The following is a 21,454-nucleotide window of genomic DNA, read 5'->3' on the forward strand; positions in this document are numbered from 1 at the left end:
AATATACTAAATATTTTTCAAATAGAGAAAAAACCTTCAGGTTTTACCTAAAGAGATCTGTTGCACAGTAAAAAGTTCAATAAGTGACTTGATATATATTTTTAAAATATTGTATAATATTTTTAAACTTTAAAAACGTTCTCCTGAAAAATCAAGTTTTTTGATTTATGACGTTCTTGAAAGGAGTGAGCGATATATAAAGATTTAATAAAACTAAACCTAAAAATATATAAATATAAACATTATACTATATCAGGATGATGACAAGGAGTAGAGAAAGATTAGAAGCGTTTGAATTGAATTATGGTGTTGGAAAATGGAAAAATTATCCGAATGGAAAGAGTGAAAAACCAAGATGTATCAAAAAGAGTGAGAGAAGAAAATAAATTGATTAAAAAACAATAGAAGAGGGAAGAAGGAAGGTGACAGGGCGTAACCTGCAGCATGACGATCTTATTGCGTGAAGAAAACAGAGGGGAAGAGAGGAAAAGGAAGATTGAGAATCTTAGATGGGACGGAGAGCAGTGGAAACTGCTAGCCTAGCTTTTTAACAAAATATATACTCAATATCTAGCACATATAATAATAATAAAATGTGGATAATACATGATTCAAAATATGTCACTTAACACATTGTTGTCGGGCGGTTTTTTCATCAACCCCGGACCCTAATTAGCATACTAATCAGGGTCATATCGTAGTCGTACAGGAGAAAGTGACCAACTAACAAAAAAGTAAAATGTTCAGGAGGGCCATTTAAGTCACTTTTGCTTGATACGAAAATAAACATGAGTGCAGTTTGTCATTTTTAACAAGTCACTATACTATACTTCTAAGTTTAAAATCGCTTTGGGATATTTTCAGGGCAATATTAAGCTAGTAAGATATCAAATAGTCAATGATCATGTTTTTGTAAGAAATGCACTTGGTCACTTTCTGATGTATGACTATGATATACTAATCACAAGTAACCGCAAACCCAATTCCCATTTTTACAATGATTTTTTGGTTGTCTCTCGCGCTCTAGCAAAAGTAATCAAATAGAACGCTTAGGGCGCTTGTGCACTACACGGAATTTCACTATCCGGCAGTACGGTTAGCACGATAAAACGTATGATTGGCTCGGATCGGTTTGTGCTTTTGGCCGTCTCTCTTCGGATCGGTGCGCTTGATTGGTGAGTGATCACGGTGCGCGTAAATTCCATCACGCTAAACTGCCGTAGTCGCTTTTATTTAAAAAAAAAAACGGACTGCCGGATGGTGAAATTCCATGTAGTGCAAGAGCGCTCTTATAAGCCTCTTCTGCTCTCTACTAACAATATGTAAAAGACGCTTTCAGGCGTTTCCCGCAAACAATGTGCTAATAAATTAGAAAGGTGGTATTAAAAACATAATAAATATATTTATATATATATATATATATATATATATATATATATATATATATATATATATATATATATATATATATATATTTGGCGGGTATACTGTCGCCTCGAATTTTGAATCAAGTACAAAACGCATTGCATAATATTTAGATAGAGGCAGACATATGCACCTTTTGCCCTAAACCACTAAGGAATTGTATATATTTATAAATTATGATAACAAATTGGATAAATAAGTCTATTTAAGCATGAATTATCGACAAAGGTAGCTAGTCTCACATCGGCAACATCAACAGTGAAAACATGCGACCCCGGAACGACGAGGGTTCGAGTAGACGGTCACTTGAGTAGAGATGGATCCCTGTTATTCCGAGGTCGCGTTATATCGAATGTCAAAATTCAACACCCAATGCGGATCGACCCTAATCAGGTGTTCCTAATCAAAACTCAGATTTGTGGACACACGTGCCTAAATATTAAGAAAAATATAGTATGGAAAAGTTACCATAAATCAACCCTTTCCACTGTGACCATTTTTTCTCATAACTGATCAGCTACTCTGATCAAAAAAATGCGACGATTTTCTACCATTAAAATAAATAAATATTTATACCAAAATTGGTTCCCTAATTTTGGGACACTCTGTCTGGCAATTCGTATGACCATGTTAATTAAGATTAACTGTATTTATCTGAAATATTTGTTGGTAGAATATACTCGGTTGATAGAGAAATCAGTGATTAAAGTTATGTCCGCCTCCGTAGTGTAATGGTCAGCACGCTCGGCTACCGTTCTGGAGGTCCCGGGTTCGATTCCCAAGGGGGGTAAAATAAATATAAGTGATTTTTCACTGTCATATTTATTCAATATTACCCTGGACTGGTACCTGAAGCGGAGGGCTGATCACTTTTCCTTCATGTGTAAACGATCAAGATAACACTGTGTTTATATGACGCAGTGCCCTATGCACCATTGGGGTGCGGATAAGGGTTTTAAAAAAATATATATATATATACCTGCTGTGGGCCAGACATTGTGGCCCACGGAGCTGCCTACTAGAATCATACGGGCCAGAATGTCTGGCCTACAGAGTGGTAAGAGTTAAAGTAAATGTTTGTTCGAAATATGTACTAAAGGCAGGCGCCGTGGCGTAGATACTCGACTGTAGTGTGTAAAGGCAACTAGCCGTAACTCAAGTTGCGGCCGTTTGGCGTAACACGGCTCAAAGCATTCTTATAGCTGGCCTCTATCATATACAATCACAGATTTTGCTCTATCTCTTTCCTTTACCGAGATATCCATTATCCAAATAACCGCAAAATTGTATTTATTTGATACATGTATTGGAAAAAAAACCTTCATTTTAAGTTGAATTTAAACTCGTTTATTTCAAAACTGCTGTTTTTAACTTGCGGCTATTTGCCTTTGCGCATTAGGACTGCGAAACTTGCTTGCGGGTTTGATTCTCGCCGAGTGCAAAATAAATTGAAGAAAGATTTATTTTCAATTGGTCAAGGTATTTGTGATGTATTTTTCACATTTACCTTCCCTATCCTTACTACCCTACCTGCTGATAAGCCTCTAATAGAGGTTTTGCGGGTTATTCTTTTAAAAAGAGAGACAGAAAAAGATACTTGTTTTAACTGATTGCTTTGAAATTTGAACACAATGCTGCATTCAAATATACGTTTTTATAAGACAGTCAAAAACTCATCAGTCAAAGAGTTGAAAAGAAAGATAATTAAATATACAATTGATCCGGGGCAGTTGAATTATGACAGCCGAGGCATGCATTCTTAAAATTAAATAATTGTTCAGAAATTCCGGAATGGTTGATTGGTGACTTACCGGAATGGAAAGTTGATCTGGAAGGAACATTCCTTGGAAATGCTAACTGCGGTTGTCTCGCTGTCGAGTTCACAGCCGGATTGATACTGAAAGCCGAAACAAACATACATAAAACAATTTGTCAATTCAATTCAATAATAATGAAAATACAGTGGAACCCCTCATAATGAGCATTATTCCTTCCAGAATCTTATTTTATTCATTACTGTAGAACGAGGCTACTTGAACTTTGATGTGTTACTTGAGGCCCGTACAAAAAACAAATTAAATTTGTATTTGGTCTACAATAATGAACGTATCGTGACAATAGGTGTCACCTGTCAGGGAAACAATGAATCATGTCAATACGTTCATTATTGTAGACCAAATACAGATTTAAATCTCTTTTTTGTACTGGGCTCAAGTAACACATCAAAGTTCAAGTAGCCCCCTTCTACGGTAAGTGAAACATTTTTTGTTTCGACTCGGAGGTCCCAGCTCACAAGTAAATGTCGTAATAAAGGGACTTGCCCTTTTTTTGTATCTCGTTATGCGAAATGTCACTAGTTAAGAGAGCAAATTTTTCTTCTCATGAGAGGTTCCACTGTATACTAAATTTTAGCAGATATTAGTATTGGATTAGTAAAGAAATATTGTTAGATATATCATCTCATGTCAAGAGTGCTATAAGTCGCAACGAGTCAAGCTGAGAAAAATATATTGAAGATTTTATTTACAATATTTTATGATTTTATATATTATTTTTTACAATTTGACTTATGGCGGGTTGGATTACCAATAAATACTTTATTGCCACACAAAAGCGTGCCTTATTTCGAGTTATGGCAGTCTTTACGAAATATTCCAACTAAAATTTGACAATACCGCCAAAATATGGCGGGTAAAATTGCCAATATACACAATACTGCCACACAGAGTGCCGTATTTCGAGTTATGGCAGTCTTTACGAAATATTCCAACTAAAATTTGACAATACTGCTGACTTGTGGTGGGTTAGATTACCAATAAACACTATATTGCAACACAAAAGCGTGCCATATTTTGAGATAAGCAAGTCTTGACAAAGCTATAGAATTCCATATTTTTTTAAATACCTATTTATAAACAAAAGCAATTCATATTAAACTAGTTATTTTACTTAAAAACACTGAAATTCACAAAAAAAATAATATACAAAAAAACCAGAAACTTGAGTTACAATTGATTCAAGCTGAGAACATTCCGATAAAAGAATGCATCTGTTTGCGAACAGAAATTACGAACAAACCAGATTTTTTTTTTGGAATTGCATTTTGGCATTTTTAAGTCATTTCGTCAAAGAACTGGCAATCTTTTACTGATATCTTTCCACCACCGGACCACACAACAAACACCAATACATATTTATTGTAACTGCAGACAGTTGGTAGAATTCCATATTGAATTGTTGGGTAATTGTTGAATTGAGTGTTTGATAATGTCCTAAGACGACGAAACGCGCCACGCATTAAGATATACATAAATAAATGTAGAATTCAATCCAACAAAACCCTTGTTTTATTTTGGATATATTACCCAACAAACCAATACATATATTACGTAGCGCGATACGTATATCACTCCGTCTCGCAAGCGTCGCGATCTCGCGGATTACCTCTGACGGAGCGGGTCCAATGAGCCGAGGGCGGGGGCCTGCTCGGCCGCCTGGCCGTTGCTGGGCGCGCCGCCCGCCGAGGAGACGGAGGCGCTCTTCACGTGGCCCTTGGCGGGGCCCGCCGCGCCGCCCCCCGCGCCGGCGGCCGCCGCGGGCGCCGATGTTGATGAATTGGACGCCGACGACTTGGATATGTTGTCCGCACCGCTGGCACTAAGGCGGCCAATGCAAGTTTTTCATTGCAAATGTGGGTTTGTCGTCACATTGCGGATGTGGGTTTGTCATCACATTACGGATGTGGGGTTATCATCACATTGCGGATGCAAATGTGTCATCACATTTTGGATGTGGGTTTGTCATAACATTGCGGATGTATGTTTGTTGTCACATTGCAAATGTGGGTTTTTCATCACATTGCAGGTGAGGGTTTGTCATCACATTGCAGATGTGGGTTTTCAATCGCATCGTAGAGGCGAGTCATTCATAATTTTACAAATGTGAGTTTTTCATCAAATTATGAATGTGCGTTTTTTTTAATCACATTATAAATGCGAGTTTTATTCATCACATTATAAATAAGAGTTTTTCATCATATTAGAAATGAAAGTTTTTCATCAGTTATAAGTGCGATGTTTTATTGGCACATATTATTGCATTGTCATATGAGTGATTCATGGTTTAAATATTTATTTTCATCATGAATATAGTATATTCCATTTATTTTCATATACAATGTGAATTTTTCATAAAAATACACAATTTAATGCATCATCCCAGCACAGTATAAAATTTCATAGCACGTTTCAACAAGTGAATTTCATTTTGTCCCAGGAAAATATCAGCATTTTTCCATCATCAAAATGACACGACGTCACCAACAATCATTCCATTTCATCATAGTATTTTGTAGACCGAAGGTTGGATGTAGTTTTAACGGGTGAGCAATATATACATTTCCATTATCCCATACACCAATGGACCAGTGAGAGAGACAGACATGGCACAGACCGAGAGGGAAAGAGAGAAAAAATACATGCTGTTAGTAAGATGTTAGCTTTTAGGTTAGCGGGGAATATTTGCTCCTCAAAGTCAAAATTTCAAGTCACATGATAAAAAAACTTATTGACACAATCACAGTCGAATTCATATCGAACAGAGAGATCTGCAGAATAGCCACTTTATAGAAGAGTGATTTTAATTTTATTGCATTGTAAACATGAGTTTTTTATCGCATTAAAAGGGCAAACTTATCACTCACAAGGTCAAGTTTTCCATCACATTAAAAATGCAAGATTTTCATCACATTGCAAGGAGGTATTTTTCATTGCATTATAAATGCAAGTTTCTCATCACATTGCAAGGGAGAGTTTTTCATCACATTATAAAAGCAAGTTTTTCATTGGATTACAAATGTGAATATTTCATCACATATTTAAAAACATATTGCATATCCCATATGTTTGATTGCTATAAAAACAATATTTTTGTGAAATTTAATTTCAAAATTCTCATTTTTTAAGTAGTACATTGTAATTGTGAACTTTTCATCACATTCCAATGTATGTTTCATACTCAAATAATAGTAAAATCATCATATATTTAAATCAAATGTGTGAAATTTTAACTTAGAGGTATATCTATATATAACTACAGTGAAAACATTTTATTTTGTATGCCAACCATTTTTTTTCAAGTTGCCATGTTGCGGGGACAATCACAACTGATTTATGTTACTAGCAACACCAAAGCCAAGCGTCCGCTTGTGTTTGCTTTCAAAGTGAGGCTTCGTTCAGACACAAAACTTGAATTCGGTTACATTCCTATATGGCAACACTGTGAATCACGATTCCGGGAGTACACATTTCGTTGCCATATAACCTAACCGAAAATTGCCAAAGTAAAATTTTTATTTATTTCTACGGTAAGCATAAATTTTATGCATAAATTTTATGCATTAAACTAAGCAACAACAAAAAAGGGTTTCACTGTCAGATATATTATGTTAGATTAGATATAAGATAAGAAATAAACACGGCCATCTCCAAATCAACCAGATTCAATGTAAAAAATTCAAAAGTAGCCCAAACAATATCAATTTTGAAATAGCCATGTTTGTTTCTAACAATATATTTTTCTACAAGGAACTGTGTTATGTGATGATATTTAATAAAATTTGTATTATGGCTCAAATTTTTGATCAAACCCCTAACCTATATTACTAAGGTAGAGGGGTGTATAATTTTTACTTTTAAAATACTCAACATCAAGGTTTATATATAAAAAAAAATTGAATCTCTGAAGATTACATTTACTAATTATCGATTTGAAAGCTCGAAAAAAAGTCTATGAAATTTGCCGATTCTCAAAGCAAATAATACAAATAATTTTAAAAAAATATCTTTTAAAATCACATTTAAAAATTGTCAATTTAAATATTTGAAAAAATGTCTAATCATGAAAAATGCCAATTTTCAGAGCATTGTTATAAATTAATGCATTATTTTTTTCAAAAAAGTAGAATCTTTTGAAATCATATTTACAATTTATCAATTCAAAGACTCGAAAAAAGTCCAATTACGAAATATGCCAATTCCCAAAGCATATTTATTATACATGAATGCATAAAAAAAAGTAGAATCGTCTAAAATCATATTTAAAAACTGTCGTCCAATTACGAAATATGCCAATTCTCGAAGCAAATAATATAAATTGATTAAAAATTTAAAAACTCCCAAACCCCCTTGAAAAATGCAAAAGGTTAGAGCGATCAGGAGATAGGGCGACATACCTCGAATTCTCCTGAAGAAGCGCGGGATTGTTTGCCTTGTCCGCGGCACCCGCTTGTTTAGTGTCGTAGTTAACTGTGGACCGCCTCACTGGAATAAATTCTCGTCGCCCTAAAACAAAAAAAAATTCGAACACATTGTTTGCGGGAAAGGTTAAAAGCGTCTTTTAGATACTGTTGGTAGAGAGCGGGAGACGCTTATAACGTTCTATTTGCTTACTTTAGGTAGAGCACGAGAGACGCCAAAAAATATTGTACAGATGGGAATTGGGATTGCTGTTACTTGTGATTAGTATACTGAGGGTCGGGCAGCAGACTGCCAGAGTATAATTAGGGTCGGGGTTGGTGACAACAATGTGTTAACATATTTCGGACGGGTATTTTTTACGCCTACAGACTGCTCGGCTGTCCAAACTCAAAACAAAGTAAGGGACATTTTTTTGTGTACGTTTTTTTTGCATTTTTGGACTAAGTAGATTCTACTTAGTCCAAAAATGCAAAAAAAAAACCTACTACAAAAAAGATGTCCCTTACTGTGTTTTAATTTTGGACAACCGTGCTGGCGACGGGATTTGATAATTAGGTACATATAATTAAGACCTCAACAAAGAGATTGGTATATAATATTCATATGAAAACATTGGAAAATTCCTTCTTTTGTGCCTTTGAAAAGAGCCCAGCGCAGAAGGTAAAAATACCCTTCCTGTACTTAAGTATCAATCGATAGAACGGGTGGATATACCTTTCCCATCCGAAGTGCATTAATATAACTAAGAAGTTTTTTCTTCAATATAAAAATCAGTGGGAATATCGTAGTCGTACAGGAGAAAGTGACCAACTAACAAAAAGTAAAATGTTCAGGAGGGCCGTTTAAGTCACTTTTGCTTGGCAAGAAAATAAACATCAATGCACTTGGTCATTTTTAACAAGTCAATATATTATAATTCCAAGTTTAAATCCTTTGAGATTTTTTCAGGGCAATATTAAGCTAGTAAGATATCAAATAGTCAATGATCACGTTTTTGTAAAAAATGCACTTGGTCACTTTCTCCTGTATGACTACGACATAGACAATAGCGATAGGCTTTTGTCATTGTCATATCTGTTAATTATAACTTAATTATTATTTGGTAAGTGACTGCCGAATCAATTAATGAAAGATAGAAGGATATTTGCGAGTCAGGCTACATTCACAGGATGTACTCACTCTGCTCCATTTTGGGTTGCGCGGAGGTGGGCCTCGCCGCTCCTTGCTGGACTTGCATCTGCGCGATTCTGGCCGTGTTCTCCTTAATACTTGCGGAATCTATCGTGTTCTGGAAAGTTAAAAAATACATTAAGTTAACACACACACTTCTGCTCTCCCAATAACAAAAATGTGAATATCATACATTGCATTCTTCACCCTACGGATGATATATCAATATTTATTACAGGTTGAATTGGAGAAACATAGTCTGTGAGCCGGGTGATTTGATTTATCAAATTGCGAGATTTGATGATTTTTGTCAAATCTCATATTTTCAGAGATTTGACAATTTTGGGTTCCAGGAATCAATCAATGTCACATGGGAATCTTGGATAAACGCGCCTATTCTGTGTACTTTGCCTACCTCTGAGGATTCACCTAACCAATATGAATTACCTAACGTCCAAGTGACCTGAACTCTAGCTACAGCCATACAACACTGCTTTTCATGGCCCAACATAGGTTTCACCTTTATACGTTTTATAGGCTATACCTACTCGTGACTGGATTTACTCTTGTTTATCTCTTCTCTCTTCTACTCTTAGTCCTCATTCCATGAATATTGCCATGAAAAGGTCTTGAATCCACTGCCTACTAGATAGGTCTATTGAGTCCTGTTAATGTCCTATATATAATAATGAATGAACATTGCCATGGAAGGGTCTTGAATCCACTGCTTACTAGATAGGCCTATTGAGTCCTGGTAATGTCCTATATATAATAATGAATGAACATTGCCATGGAAGGGTCTTGAATCCACTGATAGGTCTATTAAGTACAAGAGTCCGCAACACTAATCACGGGACCACAACCCGACACAAATCTTCCCTGGCGACCTAACCCAACCAGTCTTCCCAGGGTATCCATATTACCACGTGCAACGTGTCCAAAGAATTGAAGAATCTGTCGTGTACAGACATTGGACGTTGAGTTTATTTTGCAATTCACGAGTGAAGATTCAAGGCAAAAACAATTGGTCCTCCTCACCTGTCTCTTGAAGTTGTTGGTGGTCTGCTGCGGCGGAGGCGCGGCGGGCTGCGCGGCGGCGGGCGCGGCGCCCGGCGCGGCCCCCGGAGCGGCGCCCGGCGCGGGCACGCCGCGCACGCCCTCGCCGCCGCTGGACGCGCGCCGCGAGGCCGGCTTGGCCGAGGACGCGCTGATGGAGCGGTGCACGCCGCGGTGCGACGGCGACGCGGCCCCCGTGCCGCCTGGGAACACACACACGCAGGCACACATCTCATTAGGTATACCGATGATGGGTCAAGTAATTTAATTTCATTAATTGATTCGGCAGTCATTTTGTGGTGATATCTATCCATTTTTTATTTAAATTTCACATGGTAAATACAACTATTTTCTAATGAGACACGTGTTCCGATGCATTCCGCATCATTTTCAAATACTGTATGTGAAGCCAGGAAGCTGAGATTAAAGTAATGTATTTTTTAATGAGCTTATTCTAAGCTCTTAAAGAGACTTTAAGAAATTATAACACAACAAAGCTGTTTTTAATAAAAAAACATGTGTTATGTTCCGCCGATATCTATAATAATCAATTGATATTACGAGAAAATAACAACAGCAAAAGAACATAAAAAGTAGGAAAAATTTAGATTTTTTTTTCAAAAACAACCCTATTTTTTAATGATGAAAGTTTCTAAATAAATTCACTGCTATAACAAATTTATGCTGTAATTTTACCAATCAATTTTACCAAAGTAATTTTAGTCCGCCTTCCTACTGTAATGGTCAGTACGCTCGACTACCGTTCTAAGGCCCCGGGTTCGATTCCGAGGGGGGGTCAAATAAATATAAGTGATTTTTTCATTCTAATATTTATTCAATATTACCCTGGACTGGTACCTGTAGCGGAGGGCTGATCACCTTTCCTTCGTGTGTTAACGATCAAGACAACACTGTGTTTATGTAATGCAGTGCCCTATGCACCATCGGGGTGCGGATGAGGGTTTGAAATAAATAATTTTACGTATTACATTAATTGATGAATTGTGGTATTTACCATGTGAAACTTAAATTAAGTGAATTGAAATGTTTTTGTATGGGCGCAAGGGCCAGGTCTGGCAAACAATGGCATAGCTCACCGATTGCTGTGGAGTTCTGTTGGTTGGCGGCGTTTGGCTGCGGCACTCCCGCTATGTTCCTGAGGGAGAGTGACGACCCGGATCTCGAACCGTCCGACTCGGGCTGAAAGAACAAACGCAACATTGGCTCGTCAACATCAACACGTTGTTTGCGGGAAACGCTTAAAAGCGGCTTTAACACGCTGTTGGTAAAGGGCGGGAGGCGCTTACAAGGATTCTATTTGCTTACTTTTGTTAGAGCGCGAGAGATGCCAAAAAACGTTGTACAGATGGGAATCGGGTGTTGCGGCTACTTGTGATTGGTATACTGAGGGTCGGGCGGTAGAGGCCTTTTATTATTTAAACAACATAACGGTACATAGTGGCGACATATTGCTCACTGCTTTCAACAACGTCATATATCAAAAAAAAATATTTTTAATTTACCCGCTACAGGGCAGAAAGTGTTGTTTTTGCATTTTGAAGAAAAGGTATTGTTTAATTATTTTTTTAAATATACTAAATATTTTTCAAATGGAGAAAAAAGATTCAGGTTTTGCCTATAAAGATCTTTTGCACAGTAAAAAGTTCAAAACGTGGCTTGATATTTATTTTTAATACATTGTATTATATTTTTTAACTTTAAAACGTTCTCCTGAAAAATCAAGTTTTTTGATTTATGACGTTCTTGAAAGGAGTGAGCGAAATATTCTTCTTTATATTTATGTCGAGATGTTAAAATGTAGAAATTTTAAGTGTAACCTTTTCCTTTTGCAATGATTACCTTTCATGGTTCACTATACCCATGGTTGCAAGGTTGCAATTCTGAAAATACAGGCCGGTCAGCCGTACGCATTGGTGAAGTGGTTAGTGCAGGGGTTCCCAATCTTTTTCAGCCCGCGGCGCACTTACAAGCTTAGTATTTTGTCACGGCACCCTACATTAGTAAGCTATTTGGAATAGGCATAGTGACTACATATATATAGGGTCTTTCAAAAAAGACTTTCAAACTTTCACAGTTAATAGCGGCCATATTGTTGATGATACATCTCTGACGCACACTTTGTTTTATTAAAATTTAAAGAAAAAAAACCACTTAATGAAAGACCCTGTTTATATTGAAGTCGAAAGAAATACGTACCTAAATTAATAGTAGTTGGGTAAATAGGCATAAAAATTCAAACATCCACATTATGAAATTGAGTTTTGAATTCAGAATTGAGACAGAGAACAACAAAAAAGAGAATATTTGTGGTTTCGGATAATGATAGAGGATCGACTCACGGCGCCCCTCTTTACTTTCTACGGCGCACACTTTGGGAACCCCTGGGTTAGAGCATTTATCACTAGAGGTAATCGAATGGTACTTACATCCGTGCTCTTCCTTCCCAGCAGTAAGTACGTGGCGAACACGTCATCATACTTGGCCTCGGCTAGAGACTTCTCAATGTCCTGCCTGTTGTATCCTAGGCAGACGAGCGCCTCTGCAAACAAGCAAACAGACCGACATCAGACACTCACGCGTCGCTCCTGTACACCCGTCTACGCTAGTCACTACTCTATGCACACACTGACAGACACCATGTAGCGTCTCCATCAAACAAAAGTCTACATTGTCTTACATACATTGTCGACACGTAAAAACTTAAGTATCTAGAATCATATGGCTAAGGACCCTCAGTCCATTTGAACTTCACATTAGTTTGAAAATGCCATAACAAGGCCAAACAATTGTCACAATTTTTTCAATGTGTTTTTAACAATAAAATACAATTTAGTAGACTCTAAAAATCAGTTTTAGATTTTAATATTCAATATATAAATTAAAATGGAGTTCTAAAAATTGAATGCCAAATTTATAAATAATATTATCAATGTACCGTAAAAACTAGCGTTGATTCAATATGGCAATTTTTCTTTCGAAAACATTGCAGGGGTCATTCTACTTTCATTATGACTGTCAATTCTCAAATATTGGTCCAAAACTTACTTATTTTTTTAAACGGTACTTTATTTATTTGTGTTTTTATTATTTACACAAATAATTCAATTTAATACTATTTCTGTGAGCCTAAGCGGCTCATCATTTAGATATAGGTTTCAAATTGTGGTAGAGTGGGTTCGAACCGAGAAACTCTGACTTTAGAGTCCGCGACACTAACCACGGGACCACAACCCGACACACTCCCAAACAATTGAGAAATAAATTAATAGTTCTCAGGGAGGGATTCAATTAAGACCAATCTTCACACTAAATTTAATAATCATTATATAATATTCATATTATATCGTTCATTATTTAAATTTAAATATGTATAAGAAGTAGCAACGTGATTTATTTCATTTAATTTTACATTATTATATTTATAGGTGACATCAAAAAAATATGAGCGAAAAATCACTTATATCTCGGACCTCTGGCACAGTAGCCAAATAATACCCTAACCGTTAGACTATGGAGACTGTTTCGTAGAGACTTTTGTTCGATTGGAGACCTAATATTAATGGGGCATTCACATGTATTATCAGAAAATGAATAAAGAATTGAAAATTTTTGTTTACAATGAAAGTGTGTACTTTACGCCTTATCTGTGAAATTGCTTATTATATCAAACAAATGAGGAATCATCCATCATCTAAAATTCCACCCTGCCTTGTCGTAAAAATAACTTTTTCATGAATTTTTTCACAATTTTTATGTAATGGGTAATTTCACAGATAAGACGCAAAACATTTATAAAAACAAAAGCGGAATCATCTGATGGCTTCATTTGCGGGAATAAAAAACGGACTATATGACAAGTTTTTTTATCTATTATAAATAATATAATTAAAAATAACCAAATATGAATATTTAACAGTGATTTTCTTTAGGACAACAATTTTATATTTGTAATCAAATGCTTGAATATAAGAAAAGAATCATTGAGTGTCTGCCAATGTCTTAGTTAAATATTATAACATACAGAAATGACAATAAATAAATATAATTATACAAAAAGTTATAGTTTTAATTAATATATTATATATATATATATACATATATATATATATATATATATATATATATATATATATATATATATATATATATATATATATATATATATATATATATATATATTGGCTTACTATACATGTATATGGTCATGCTCATTTGAGTTCAACAAATGCCAATTAAAAACACGTCAGTACTACCGCTACCAAACTAACACTTTGAAATATGCGAAACTTTTCCAGCTTTATGTATGTTTAATTTATTTTGATTCCCATCCCGCGGAATCGAACCCGGGACCTCATGCACTGTAGTCAAATACACTAACCGCTACACTATAGAGGCAGATAAATAAATGACAGTTATTTTATTCCAGTCGGTGCATGTTAGATTATCTAGGTCAAAATAAATATATGTGTATTTTCGCTATATTATTTATGAAATCATCCTGGACTGGTTACCTGAAGCGCACGACTGATCACCTTGCCTTCATATATTAACAATCAATTTAACATTGCTTCAATTTGAAGCAGTGCCCTATGCACCATTGGGTGCGGGTAAGGGCCAAAAATAAAAGAAACCTCTTCTGACTCTTATCCGCAACCAATTGTGCATGGGGCACTGGATCATATTGACGTAGTGTCATCTTGATTGTTATTTGTTTTTTGCGTAAAAGCAAGGCGATCCTTCGCTTCGGTGTATATTTATTGTGGCCCCACTTGGGAATCGAATCCAAGATCTCCAGCATGGTAACCAAATGCGGTAACGCTACTCTATGGAGGTGGACAATGTCTTGTACCATTGAAAAATTATTTTTGTACGGAATTTTCGATTAATTAAAAAGTTTTCTAAAAAATGCAAAAATATTTTTCACTTCTTTTAATAAAAAAATTTAGACTATTTATTCCCCAGAACAAATTAATATACTAATAAGGGTCGTGTTGATGAAAATAATCCTGCCAACAACAATGTCTTAATAGGGTAGAAACAGTTTGTAGTTTTAATATTTTTTGAGTTCCATGACCATCAGTAATTGAGAGAGAGTAATTGTCCCCATCTCCGGCAGCTCTAAACAGCTCTGATCCTTGTCCAATCTCGGAGCCAAGAGATCACAAGAGACCACGCCTCGTAGCGCCAATAGCGCAAGTTTTTAAAAGGCATTTGCGAAGTCACAACACGGATATATTGGAACAAACGACATGAAAGAGCGTTATAACAACGAGTACTAGGAACAAATCATGCAATTCATTCATTTGAAGACGGAAAAACACAAGTCGCTAGTCAGCTATCGGCTATATGGCATGAGAGACGATCACACTACAGATTTACAATATTCAGCACCAGACACATTGAGAGAATCCTAATTACGCACTAATTCAAGAAACCATCTATGCTGCATGCTTATACGCACTCGTTTACGCTAATATAATGGCAAGTTGACTGCGGACTGTACTCTTAACACCAATTTGACATTACTAATTTAAACCACAAATGTCACATTTTACTCCAAAAACGCAGTTGATCTTTTACAAATAAATACAGCTCTTTTTTTACCATGTTTTTTTACAGATTTTCGAAATTTCACGGTTAAAAAAAGAGAATAAAAAAACCAATGACAATGTGTAATGGTAAATTGAAATTTTCTACATCCCTCACATAATATATACTAACTGCACAGTACTAGGCGTATTTTTTTAAATTAATGATGAAATGTTTCCACCACATATTTTTAAAAGTATACTTTTTTTACACGGTAAGACATGGAATGTATCTACGTATAAATGGGGAATTAAATTAATTTTTATTAATTTTAGTATACTATTATTTCTTTTAATCATTTCTTATTTCATTGCATGTTATATGATTTACCGTAGGGGCTTGATCACTTCCCCTCAAAATACCTTGGTACATATGTATAAAGATACTAAATTTACTTCCTTGAAATTCTTCACCCTTACTTTCAATATTTCCGTTAAACCAGACTCCACCCTCTCTAATTATTACCCTACCCACCTCTAACAGTACCTAGATTATTTATCGCTTGTTACTCTGTATATTCAACTGTTGATGAGAACATATCTTTTGTCATAGTTCTCAAAACTAGTTGGGTTTATGTTAATAAACTCAAATCTGGTCTAATACAAGTGTTTTATTTTCACATTAAACCGCCCTACACATGTGAGCATACGTGATACGCGTCTTTTTCTAACCCAGTGCCAAAAATATTTAATGCGAGACAGAGAGAGGGAACACGCTAACTACGCTACGAAAAAGTACATTGATACCGTCCTAAAAGCACCTAGTATGGCAAAAACATACAGGTAATGAATGCGACAAACATTGTTTTCATAATTCTGTTGAAAAAAAAGATGATTTTTTTCTACAGAATTAACTCAGAAAATAACCCGAGAGTAGGGTGGTTAAAACACAACGTAGTATCCCAAAAATGCTATCAGTATACTTGATAATTAAAAAGTTCAATAATAAAAAAAACAGTTTTTTTTTCTTCATAAATATCAACTTGCCATTATATTATCATAAAGATTGCAATGGAATTTCAGTAACTTACTTAAATGCTTATGGAAAACTATGAAAGTAAAAATAAACTCTTTTAAATTAGATTAAAAAAAAGATAGATAGAAAAGAGAAACATATGCTTTTTTATTTAATTTATTTTAACTCATGGCTACATGAAAAATATCTATTTATATGAATAATAATTTCAACTCCGCTGGGAATCGAACCCGCGGCTTAGTGCAATATAGAAAAGAGTGCAAACCGCTGCAAAGAACTAATTAGAGAAGACTTATATTTATTTAAGACATTTAGAAAAAAGCATATTTTTAAGCATCAGAAACTATTTTTATTACAGAAGAAATTTTTCCTGAAAGAAATCTATTAATACATCGTATGAAAATAAATGATGAAATTTTAACAACATTAAAATTATAAAAGATATAAAAATTTCGTCGGTTCTGGAAAAAGTCACTAAATACAAAAACGGTCGTCCAGCTAAATTTGGAAAAATATGTTCTGAAGATCATGAATCCTTTCGATCAAGTATTATTAGATACCGGGAGAGTATGGATGAGATGCCGCGTCCGCACTTAAAATCTTATAATTTTTGTGTTAATATATCGCTCACTCCTTTCAACAACGTGATATATCAAAAAACTTGATTTTTCAGGAGATCGTTTTTAAAGTTTAAAAATATAAAAAAATGTATTAAAAATAAATATCAAGCCGCTTATTGCACTTTTTACTGTGCAACAGATCATTTTAGGTAAACCCTGAATGCTTTTTCTTCTACTCCTACTACATAGTAAAGTTTTTCCAAAGTGTTTTTATTTTAATTCTGTTTATTGAAGTGATTTTGGGTACACAATACTTTTTGTTTATCGATTTTAGTAGTAAAGTCGTTTTTTTGTACTGTGATAAATGTCCTCTTGTGCCGAAATTGGAAAATACTACTTTTAAGGACTATTTTCCAATTTATGTATTGATTTTTAAATCAAACACAGATTTTTTGAGTCTACTAAGTTGCATTTTATTAAAAAACACATAACAATTACTATTGTGACAATTGTTTCGCCTAGTTATGGCATTTTCAAACGAATGTCTATTTTCCAATTTCAGCACAATAGGACATTTTTTTACCCTGTTGTTTTAACAAGTTTTGTAAGGTGTATTTTCCAATTTCTGCCTGTTCGTTGTCTTACCCCAGATTAAAAATAATACAAAGAGTGAGAAAGATGGGATTATTACCGTTGACGAATTTTTTTAAAATTAGCTAATAATTTATTCATTGTTATTGATTATAACTTCCGTATTAATATACATTGTCACATTTTTAAAAACAATATTGAACCTTGCGCGGATCCCCAAATTAATTTTAATTTTCCACGGCTTGTCCGCTTCCGCAGTGTAATGGTCAGATCGCTCGGCTACCGTTCTGGAGGTCCCGGGTTCGATTCCCAGAGGGGTCAAATAAATATAAGTGATTTTTTCACTCTAATATTTATTCAATATCACCCTGGACTGGTACCTGAAGCGGAGGGCTGATCACCTTTCCTTCATGTGTAAACGATCAAGACAACACTGCGTTTATATGAAGCAGTGCCCTATGCACCATTGGGGTGCGGTCAAGGGTTTTATTTATATTATTATATATTGTCATAATCATCTGTAGCACTGACCTCACAACAGGGGACTTGTGCACTGTATTTGGAATGTAGACAGTTCAGCTCTTTCCTTCTCACTTATTTCTTTCCGCATTTCAAAGACCCCTAAGCGTAAACGCAACATCGTCATCCATACTCCTTCGGGACCGAGATACTGACAAGTAAGTTGGTTTTGTGCGCGGTTTTTGCGGTTAGTGACTTCCGCCAGGACGGACGCGGCCTATAAGGACAGATTCTCTCAATTGCGTTGGGTTTATGCATTCACAAGTGCCGCGTCGCTCGCGAGCAACGTCTCGGTATCGGACCTACCCATTTGTACTGTGACAATTTGTGACGGTGACAAATTCAATCAATCGGTCCAGTGCGATTTGTGCGGGTAAAGAGGAAACAAAACAGAAAATTCACACATGAGGCATTTGGTTGTTCATCATTGGAAAAATAATAATAACGATGCATTTCGGTCACAGGTCTAATTCTAAAATTAACAAAGATATAAACATTTTTTTTTTAATAAACTCTTTAAATAAATAATTCTTTACAAAATATTGCTTATTTGAAACAAAATGTAGAAATTTTTAAACAATTTTTTAAAGAAAAAAAAATACTAGATCAATAATACTTTTTTAGAGTTAATAATAAATTGAAAGTATGTATAACTTTTTTTTAATGAAGGAATTGCATCATTTTCAATATTTTAATATTTTGCCAAATCACTTCATAATTTAAAAAAAAAACAGTATACTGAAGAAAAAAAATATTTAAAAATATATAAATTATAAATATGTTGAAAACTCCAATTGGATCAATAAATATTAAAACATGTAGCATTTAAATCACAGAACATTATTAAATATGTTTATTCATTTTGTTAAGAAAAAATTAAAGTTAAAAAAATTAATGAAGGAATTGCATCATTCTCAATATTTTAATATTTTGCCAAATCACTTCATTATTTAAAAAAAATAGTGTACTGAAGAAAAAAAAATATTTAGAAATACATAAATTATAATATGTTGAAAACTCCAATTGGATCAATAAGTATTAAAACCTGTAGCATTTAAATCACATGATATGTACTTACAATATGTTTTTAATTTTGTTAAGAAAAAATTCAAGTTAAAAAAATTAATGAAGGAATTGCGTCATTCTTATTGATTTAATATTCTAGCCAAATCACAAAATTATTTTTAAAAAATAGTGTACTGAAGAAAAAAATATTATTTAGAAATATATAAATTATAATATGTTGAAAACTTCAATTGGATCAATAAATATTAAAACCTGTAGCATTCAAATCACAGAACATTATATGATATGTACTTACAATATGTTTTTAATTTTGTTCACAAAAAATAAGGGTTAGATATCAAATAAAACTTTTTAATTGAATGACCTTAAGATAACTAGTTACTAAGAGATGATATTCATTTCTTAGTTTCCAAATGTTGCGCAATCACAGCATTGCATTGCTTGTGATTGCGCAACAATCCGCTTTGGTCTCCTTTCCTCTTGCGATCCTTGAATTACTGACGGGAAAAGTTCTTTTTAGTGTAGAAACCTAACTTAAGCGATAGAGATTTAAAAAAAAAACACTTACATTAACACTGTGCCATCCGATAACCCATGAAAACTGCCGGGCAAATGCCAGTGACAGCACTGTGGTCCCATGCACAAAACTATTGGGTAAATGTTGGTTGCACCATATTTATTTTTTCTGTTGTTTATACTTTAAACAGTTTTTGTTTTTGTAGTTTATAAAACTTTATAATTTATATTTAAAGCACTAACTTTGTGATTTTCCATTTTATAATTAAAACGTAACTTTGTTTTAAAATCACTATAAATATTTAATTAATTATAATGTCTACCGGTATCGAAGCTAACCGCTTCAAACCGAAAAACATTATAATTAAGTTATAATAAAATATTCATAGTGATTTTAAAACAAAGTTACATTTTAACTATAAAACTTTACTTTGAAAGTGTAAACTTGTTACTATAATTATTTTGTTATTATTATTTTACTTGTTATTATTTTGTTAAAAAAAAATATCATTGTTTTTACTTTGAAGGATTGCTTTAAGAACCCAGTGACAAACTAGTTCATCAGTTATTGGGACTTTTTTGTCTTATTTTGTATATTTTTTATACAATAAAGACAATTAAAAAGCTGAGGTTATATTGTAACTTTGAAATTTTGTGAAATAAAAGGGACGGAATTGACTCTGGTTTACGATTTTTCCCTGAAGATCTGGAAAAACTGCCAGCTACAAGCCATATGATCAAAATCAGTCCCACCGGCCCAAAACTAAAGAATCCCTTATACAGATGGCATAGTCTTAATATAAAATATCAGATACAAATGTCTCTTGTGGGTTTTCAACTCCTGGTGCAGAAAAGCTCATCACCTCTGCACTGTCCAAACCTACATAAAGTAAAAGAAAGAATTTGTGCAGTATTCAACGTTCCGCAACTACACGAGCACATATGAGGTGTTTACTTGCAAATACAGGTCTCTTATAGGGAAATGGAATTTGAATTCAAGACGAATATAAAAGAAAAATTTCACATTATATCGGAATTTTACCGAAATGAAATCAACAAACACTCGATCAATACTAATCTGATGACTTGATAATAACACACTACGGACGGGAAAGGTATTTCTACCCATTCGGTCAATTGATGCTTAAGGACGGGAAGGGTATTTTTACCTTCTGTGCCAGCCTCATTTCAAAGGCAGAAAAGAAGGAATAACAATCATTTAATGTTTTTATATTAATATATGTAATAATCTAATATTTACATAATTATCAAAACCCCTCGCCAGCAGTCCGCAGGCGTAAAAAAATACCCATCCTAAGTGTGATAATATAATAAACTAACACTTGCCATAGATTATACATAGTTGACACTGTCAACTTGATACTAAGACTAAATATCGATTTGGAATCCATAGATTTTAAAAATCATTTAGTGCAAGTATTTTATGGCAACAATGATTTAGTTTTTAAAAAAATTGTGCTATTTCAAATAGATTTTGAATAAATGTATTCATTTATGAAATGCCAGCTGTACCAGGCCATGTTTTGTTGTGCCTCAGTCTGGTTTAATCGAAAATAAAAATAAATTAAAAGCATACATTTAATTTCACAATATTTATAAAGCAATGTAATTATTAAAAATCTAAAACATTGAAAATGCTTAGCGATAGCAGTTAATTTTTAATGAAAAATATTAATACATTTTGTATTTCTAGTCCGCCTTGGTAGTGTAATGGTCAGCACGCTCAGC

The 21,454-nt window shown here is 34.2% G+C and overlaps 1 protein-coding gene across 15 annotated transcripts in view; it reads right to left on the minus strand.

Moving 5' to 3' along the window:
- The window catches only part of LOC148302126 (serine/threonine-protein kinase MARK2-like), a 205,387-nt gene that overhangs the window by 51,220 nt on the left and 132,713 nt on the right, over window positions 1–21,454 (minus strand). For 10 of the 15 annotated variants that reach the window (XM_088272086.1, XM_088272084.1, XM_088272075.1 and 7 more), the window contains exons 8-14: window positions 12,356–12,468; window positions 11,006–11,108; window positions 9,891–10,111; window positions 8,862–8,970; window positions 7,658–7,766; window positions 4,870–5,082; window positions 3,237–3,322 (exon numbers count right to left, since the gene is read on the minus strand). In XM_088272086.1, the coding sequence (XP_088128212.1) occupies window positions 3,237–3,322; window positions 4,870–5,082; window positions 7,658–7,766; window positions 8,862–8,970; window positions 9,891–10,111; window positions 11,006–11,108; window positions 12,356–12,468 (954 nt within the window). The remainder of the gene's footprint in view (window positions 1–3,236; window positions 3,323–4,869; window positions 5,083–7,657; window positions 7,767–8,861; window positions 8,971–9,890; window positions 10,112–11,005; window positions 11,109–12,355; window positions 12,469–21,454) is intronic. The other 5 variants (XM_088272083.1, XM_088272082.1, XM_088272081.1 and 2 more) reach the window with 1 other exon arrangement.

This window comes from Brachycentrus maculatus, unplaced genomic scaffold, assembly GCF_059751285.1.
Source record: "Brachycentrus maculatus isolate JH-2025_06_01 unplaced genomic scaffold, ASM5975128v1 h1tg000475l, whole genome shotgun sequence".
In the NCBI taxonomy this organism is placed as follows: Eukaryota; Metazoa; Arthropoda; class Insecta; order Trichoptera; family Brachycentridae; genus Brachycentrus; species Brachycentrus maculatus.